This window comes from Brassica napus, chromosome A8 (genome assembly GCF_020379485.1).
Source record: "Brassica napus cultivar Da-Ae chromosome A8, Da-Ae, whole genome shotgun sequence".
NCBI lineage: Eukaryota > Viridiplantae > Streptophyta > Magnoliopsida > Brassicales > Brassicaceae > Brassica > Brassica napus.
The window spans coordinates 2,053,029-2,061,429 of NC_063441.1; the positions used below are offsets into that span (position 1 = coordinate 2,053,029).

The 8,401-nt window shown below is 27.4% G+C and overlaps 2 protein-coding genes across 2 annotated transcripts; both read left to right on the forward strand.

The window, feature by feature from the left end:
• Nucleotides 1-2,198: 2,198 nt before the first annotated feature.
• On the forward strand, nucleotides 2,199-3,118 carry LOC111200003 (cyclin-dependent protein kinase inhibitor SMR9). The gene has a single exon (XM_022690692.2). The coding sequence runs from the start codon at nucleotides 2,440-2,442 to the stop codon at nucleotides 2,752-2,754; it is 315 nt and encodes a 104-aa protein (XP_022546413.1). The 5' UTR covers nucleotides 2,199-2,439; the 3' UTR covers nucleotides 2,755-3,118.
• A 3,614-nt stretch (nucleotides 3,119-6,732) lies between these two features.
• On the forward strand, nucleotides 6,733-7,565 carry BNAANNG22300D (stress-response A/B barrel domain-containing protein UP3). Its single transcript, XM_013868168.3, has one exon. It carries the CDS (start codon nucleotides 6,902-6,904, stop codon nucleotides 7,511-7,513), a length of 612 nt encoding a protein of 203 aa, XP_013723622.1. The 5' UTR covers nucleotides 6,733-6,901; the 3' UTR covers nucleotides 7,514-7,565.
• Nucleotides 7,566-8,401: the final 836 nt, after the last annotated feature.

Genomic DNA, 8,401 nt, shown 5'->3' on the forward strand with positions numbered 1-8,401 from the left:
AAAATCCGCAATCAAGTGTGACCGACATTTCGTTGACCTGGTAGAAAAAATAAATAATCTTCAAAAATATTTTAAGAGATGAATGAAACTTCTAATATATTTTTAAATTTATGATTGTTTATTAACTTAAGTGTTTAAAATTTATATTTAATTAGTTGTTTTATATGAAATATTTGGTTTGATATAAATATAGGATATTTTGCACTTCTAGTAAGATTATATATAAATTGTATAAAAGTCAGTTAATATTATATATACATTGTATATACATTATTTAAATTTCATCATCAATTTTCATTAATAATAATTGGGTTTACATGATATGAATTTGTAGCTGGTAAAATAGGTTAGCAATTATCAATAATGCATTATTTTAGAATACTACTGAATCTATATGTAAAAAAGAATGACTATATATTCATGTAAGTTATAAATCGTGCTCAAACACTTGTCTACAAACTTATACAAATAAATATGTTATGATAAAGTTATCTTAGAAACCTATGTTTTATACAACAACATAGAATTCAATAATAACATTTCTATTATTATGTAGTGCTATATTAGAATGCAAAATTGGTTTGTGAAATTTTCATATTCAAAGAATACGATAAAAAAAATTTACGGAAAGTTAATTTGATAAAATATTACCAAATTCATAGAGTCTATTTTTATATTCATAAATATCATTTTATATTTAGTTTCCTAAACAATGAGAAGTAATAAATGATTTCATTAAAAATATTGTATAGTTAGAGAAAAATAAGGTGAGACCAAAAAAACATTTAAATCTAATGAAAGGGTCCAACAACTTTTCATAGGTAGATTTTTTAAAACTCTTTTCCTTTTAATAGTATAGATAATACTTTACTTATACATTATACATTAGTTAATCCAGTGAATTAATATCCATATTTATTCTTACGATTATGACTACTAATATTTAAAATCTAAGTTTATGCTTTATATTTACTAACCTGCCCTTTTAATAAAATATATAATATAGTAGTATAATATTATTTACCATTGAAATAGTTAATATAAAAATATTTTTTTATTTACCAAATACAATTAGAATTTTATTTCATTTTCATGAAATGCAAATTATTTGACTAATTTATCTACCAAATTAGGATTTCGCCTTTAAATAAATAAATTATAATTATCATGAAATTAAAATAAATTTAAATTAAAAAAAAAATAAAAAATAATTAGATTTATCTTGGTTTTTTTGGGTTGGGCTTTTAACCGGATTTATGGAGTTTTTAAATAGAAATTTTATAATTTAATCCAAAATCTGAGCTGGATTATATGCAGATCACTCGATTTACTATTTTTATAGTCGATTCAGATCAAATATGAAAATATCACGAAAAGATCTAAAATTATATTATAAATTAAATGTAGCAAAATTTAGATAAATACAATAAATTAATATTTTTGAGTATATAGGTTGGATTTAATCGGATTCGGGACCCATACTTACGGGTAGACTCCACATTAGTTTCCGAGTATGAATATTATTAATTATATTAATAATTCAAAATGCTAAAAATGTAAAATATCATGATTTTATTAAACCTAATTACATATTTCATCATCTAAGTTATTTCTGTCAAAATGTCAAAATATTATAATCTGCACAATTATAATAATTTTTTTGTAGCATATAAATATAAATAATAAAAAAAAATATAAATTTATATCAAATAAATTTGATTTGTTTTGGAAATAAATCCACACTTTAAAAGCGCACGGGCATACCGGCATATGATTACAAAAAAAAACGGGCATACATGCATATTATTACAAAGAACCGAGTGTATGTCGGATCAATTTTTTAAATTGCTATTATTTTATAAAATAGACTTTGGTCAAGATTTATACACATATATAATTACAAAGAAAAACATAAATATGATTTTAAAGAAAAACATAAATATGAAATTAAATTTCTAAATATATATACCCGCCCTTTGAGGGCGGGTTCGAATCTAGTTTACTTTAAATCATTGATAAATTTATAACATGCATGAAGAGATAAATCATGTAAAGTTACATGGTGATGAACTACAAGTTTTGATAAAATGTCCATGAATTGAGATAATCCTAAAATACTCATTATTTTGCTCTTGTTTTATTTTATGAATATTTAAGTAAAATAAAGCGTACCCCTTTCACACTTCACAGTGACTTATTACATGCATTGATATCCTCTACCAAAAAAGAAACCCTTTTTCTTTAGTTTCCAAATACTTATCAATCTCTTTTTCTTGGCTTTATCTTCTCTCCTGATAGAAACTTTTTCAGTCAAAATTAAGAGCTTTAAAGTAAAACTTCCAATAATGTTTTTAATACATATATGTGCTCCTCAGATACAATAGTTTCACAGACTTTCTTTTCTCTCTATCGTCTCTTCTCTCTTAGTTTGGTCTTAAAATGGCATCAAAAGGAAAGAAACCAATAAGAAGAACAACTACAAGAAGCAGAAAAGGAATCAAGAACCCATCTCCTCCATGTAGTATCAGTAGTGACGTCACTTCAACGTCGACGATTCCAGCCAGTGGATGTTGTACTCCGATATCTAAGAAGTCACGAATACCGGAGATGCTGACGTGTCCGCCGGCGCCAAAGAAGCAAAAGGTGGCTCAGAACTTTGCTTTGAGTAGGAGACAAATCTCTTTCTTTGCTCCTCCAGATGTAGAGCTTTTCTTACTTTTCGCACATGGTCAACAAATCAAAAAAATAAGTTAAGTTTATAGTTAGGGCTTAGTGGATGTTCTCATGGTATGATCAATCTCAAGCTTATGGTTTGGTTCAAATACAATAATTGAAGGTATATTATAGGGAGTGTAGTGTGATGTTTTGCTTCTTTTCTTTTTGACTTGCTTTTTTCGCTCTCTCTTTGGTATTTTCTAGGTTCTGATAATTTTGAATTTGTGGTAGGTTCTGATAATTAATCGAACACCCTATCTATTTTTAATTAGTTATTTTGTAACTTTCAAATTATGTTTGCTGTAATGGAATGATGCTTGCTAACATTTCGGGATTGTTAGCTTTGCAGTTTTGTTTGTATTTTGGTTTGAGTTAATGACGAGCTGGGTTGATGTTTTACATACTTTACTGGCTTTAGCTAGGCATCAATTTTACTGGCTTTAGTCCTGACTTGATACTGTTTTTATCAGAGTGATAGCTCAAATTTAAATCTTTAATAAGTTCGTTAGGAAAGGAGTGGATGCAAAATACGTAGACGAAAGTTCTGATTATTGGATATAATCGAAAACTTTTACAAGAACGATTCCAATATTGGTTTTAAAGTTAATAAAATTTGAAATAAGTACTGTGTAGATCTATCTGAAAGTTAAAGAAATTACTTTATTAATGTATACTGCAAATTTTAAAAGGTTTAATTCAGTTAGTGAAAAAGACAATAAAGAATATGTTAAGAAGTTCACAAAAAAAAAAAAAAAAGATATGTTAAAACATGTACAAAATGTTGGAATAGATGATACCATCTTTGAAGGGAATCCAATGAAATGACTCGTGCGGCATTTTTCATCATTTTCTCTCTTTTCCTCTCACTTCCTTTTAAGGAAAAAAATAATAATTACGAGTTATGAAGAATTGTATAGAATTATATCGATAAATAGAGTAGGTAAGAAGGCCAAATATTGACCAAAAAAAAAAAGGCCACATAATAGCTATAAATAATTTTACAATTAATTTTCTCATCATTTTATTTCTTTCGATTTATTTTTATAATAATATTTTTGAATAAAAATATATTTTGCTATAATATATTCAAACTTCACTAATTTAGCATAAGGACGCACGCATCATATGATTGAAATTAAAAAACTCACGCCCATCCGTGCATTATTTATTCGTTCCTACGTCACTAATATTTTTTTTTAACGTTGATTTATTAGATCTTACAATTATAATATAGGAAAAATTACATAGACAATTCGACAACCGACAATACTATCTGCCTAAAAAATAAATTTAATTTCGAATTAAGTCTTTTTTTTTAGAAAAACTTTGACTAGAAAATAAATTATATTTTTGAATTTACATAGTTATTTTTGGGTTGTATCATTTACAGTGATAACTCTAATATAACGTAATAAAACTAACATTTATAGGAAAACCTGTTATCTTTTGGCCATGCATTTGGCAAATCCTTACTCTTTTTATTAAGTTTATTAACTCAAATTTTATCAGAAATTATGAGTTTATGATTAATTAGTTTTTAACCCCTTTTTGATCTGGGGCTTTAGTTTTTAGCCCCTTTTTACGTCATATATGTAGTTGAAGTGAATATACGTATAGGAGGTGATGATATGTATTAGTACAGTTTATATATGTATGTACACGTGTGACGTTATCAGACACGTACGTACAAACAAAAATATAATTAGGTAAAGGTCCAAATCACCTTGGAATGAGGATTTGATTTGATCCATCAATTTCTTTTGGTTTTCTCTTTTTGTCTTTGTATTATTAAATTTTTAATTAAAGAGTTAAATGTCATCCCAAAATTAATTGTATTTAAATTCACAAAATTCGTTAAAGCATAGCATAAAATATTTTAAATACAACTTGCTAGGATAATCGATCTAATCAAAGATAAAATCGTACGTTTATGTCAAAGCTGATTTAACTTTATAGGAATCCTAGAAAAATGTTCAAAAAAAAAGGAAAAAAAAAACTTTATAGGAATCCTAGGTTCATCTCCCCCACAAGCAAACACACACACGTTGTAGGTTCGTCTGATGGGCTGTAATAAGGTACGGAGGATATAACCGTTAAGGCCCATTATAGTTTGATCTAATCTAAGTTTAGAAGTACCTCTAGGTCCTCTACTACGAATTGTCTAGAAACGATGATAACAATAAAAAAAGAATATAATATTGTTTTGAAACATTTATAACAGTATATTAAAAAAAAATGTAATAGATTTATGTTATTAAAAAAATTAAAAATCCATTATGTTATATTACAAAGTAATAGATTTATATTACTTGATATACATATCTATCTTATTAAAATAGAAATTGTTTAGAAACAACGATAGCAAAAAAAAAAGAATATAATGTTGTTTAGAAATATGTTTAGCAGTATATTAAGGAAAAAATATAATAAACTTATGTTATGAAGAAAAATTAGAAGTCTATTATATTATACTATAAAGTAATGAACTTATGTTACTTGATATACATATTTCAAATCAAAATAATATTTTAAAATTGATATATATCAAAATTTCATTCAAAAATATACATATAATAAAAATTGAATTTTACTAAAATATTTTCCAATAAAAATTATAAAAAACGTTTTCAATACATATAAGAAAAATACAATACAAAACCCAATTTCAAACATCTATCTTATTAAAATAGAAGTACCTTTAGGAATTGTTTGGAAACAATGATAGCAATAAAAAAAGAATATAATGTTGTTTGAAAACATGTATAGCGATATATTAAGAAAAAAATGTAATAGGCTTAAGTTATTAAAAAAAATGAAAGTCCTTATATTATATTACTAAGTAGTGGGCTTATGTTACTTGATATACATATTTCAAATCCAACTAATAATTTAAAATTGATTTATATCAAAATTTTATTCAAAAATATACATATATTCAAAATTAAATTTTACTAAAATATTTTCCAATAAAAATTATAAAAAATGTTTTCAATATATATAAGAAAAATAGAATACAAAGCCCAATTTCAAACACCAACTTAAATTATTGGTTTTATATTTCACATTAAAATTTTAAAATATGATATAATTATTTATATGATGGTACATATAAAATGCTATTAATTATATTATTATTTATATGATATAAAATAAGACAAATTATATGATGACACATATATCATATATAATAGTGACTAGGGGTGTGTGTTCAGATACCCATTCAGGTTCAGTTCGGGTCTCTTTGGGTTTCGGATTTTCGGGATCAAAGATTTTAACATTCGGATATTTCAAAAGTTTGTTTCGTGGTTTGGATCTTTGCGGGTTCGGTTTGGATTGAAATAACCTATTTAATTTTTTTAAAAAAAATTAAAATTCACTATATAGTTTAAATTTCTCAAAATATATAAACAAAATAATATATTCATATAAATTTGAATAACATATGTAACAGTACCTAAACTTACATATAAATTGGTTTGGTTTAAATATTTGGATAGAGAATCAATAATTCTTTTAAATGTTTTTGGTGTTTTGAATATATTTTAACTATCTTAGATATTTACTTTTGACAATTTGTATATATTTTCAAATATTTAAGCCAATTTAAAAGTATGTTTTTTATATACATAAATCTAAAAATAATTAATATATATATAAGTATATAAATCTATTTCATATACATTTGGATACCCGAAATATTTTGTTTGGATCGGATTAGGTTTCAATTCTTTAAATAGCAAAATTTTGAATAATTCAGATATTTGATCAATTCTGGTTTGGCTTTGGTACTATTTTTTTCGAATCGGGATCGGTTAGGTTCTTCAGATTTGTTTTTTTTTCAATCTTAAATAGTAAAATGAAAAATAAATAACAACATATTTTGAAAAAACATCTGTACAGGCGCGCATATCCAATTCTAGTTATTCTTAATTTTCGTTAACCGTAGATAAATTTGGATTTGTAAAATATTTCGCTTAGTGTGTAGATAAAAATTCATATTTAGTATTTAAGAAAGTTTTGTATTCTTTAATTTTGTGGAGCACTTGTTTCCTTTATGGACTATCTTGATCACTAAAGATTTACTTCTTTTATTCCATTCCCAATCAATTTTGTTATCTTCATATAATCGTTATCCCTATCTCTTAAACATTTTAATCTCCGCTACCTTTCTCCTCACTACGCTGCCATGTCTCAGATCATCGAGCACATCGTCCTTTTCAAAGTCAAAGACGACGCTGACTCCGACAAGATCGACGCCATGGTCAACGGCCTCAACAGCCTCGCCACCATCGACCAAGTTCTCTACCTCTCCGCCGCTCCTATCCACCGTCTCAGCTCCACCTCCGCCTTCACTCACGTCCTCCACAGCCGGTACAGGTCCAAAGAAGATCTCAGCGCGTACGTCGCACATCCCGACCACCTTCGCGTCGTAGAGGCAACCATGCCGATATGGGAAGACATCATGTCCGTTGACTGGATTGCCAATCAAGTCCCTCGAGTCCTAAAACCTCCTGGAGGCCTAGGTTCTGTTGTGAAAGTCACGTTGCTGAAGTTGAAAGAGAACGTCACCGACGAGACCAAGAAGGAGATTATGGAAGTGGTTAAGGAGGAGTCTCGTGAGATCAGTGTGGGAGAAAACTTCTCTCCGGCGAGAGCAAAGGGTTTCTCGATTGGATCGGTTGCGTATTTTAAGGATCTTGGAGAAGTTGAGGCTCACGAGGAGTTGGTGAAGGAGAAGGTTGGTAGTTATGTGGAAGATACCATTGTTGTTGAGTTCTTGGTTCCTCCTCCTTCGTAGCTTCTGTAAAATGTCATTTTATATTTGTAATTCAAGAATGTGTTTTTTTCTTTTCGGTAAATTGTTCGACCTATATGGCAAAATACACCGTATAACTTGTATAGTAGTACAATTTCACCATCATATCCAACCGACACAACCTGATGAAAATAATTTATCAAACTACATAAAGAGTAAATGGTTTAGCGAAAGAGGGAACATAACCAGAAGATGGTTGTCATTTTTCTAACAACTGATGATCATAAAAGTTCCAGAATGTGTATTATTGTGGATTACAGCCCCTAAAAGATGCTTGAGTTTTTTTTGTTTCTTTCTGTTTCTGGACAGGTCCGGTCTTGACCACATACAGAAGAAATATTGGCATGGAGCCTACAATTTTGTACATCATAAAACTAAAAATCTATACTCTTTTTTTCTAACAAATATAAGAACAATCCCGATCAAACATGTAACATAATACAATTTTAAATATTATTTTCTTATCTTATATAAAAAGACAAAAATGATAATTTTTAAGATTGATAAACTTTTATTAGTCTTGACTATATTGTAAATTTTTATTTTAACTTTTAACAATTTAATATTTTAGTTATCATTTAGGACCTCTATTTTTAGTTTTGTATTGAACTCAAAATATTTTAGGAGCGGTTTTTTTTTGGCTAACCAAAGTAGTGTTATGTGTTGCAAGTATATCAAAGTTATAGCAACCTTACCTTTGCTTACCTACTTACCTTGTATTGCCTCTTTTGATTATTAAGATCAACTTTAAGAAGTGGTTTTTACCTCGTAGCTCTGAACGAGAAGCCTCAATCATAGTTTGTTAATGTTCTTCAGATGAGTTTATATGATCTTTTCTAACTGTTTGTTTGTCTTATTACTGTATATTTT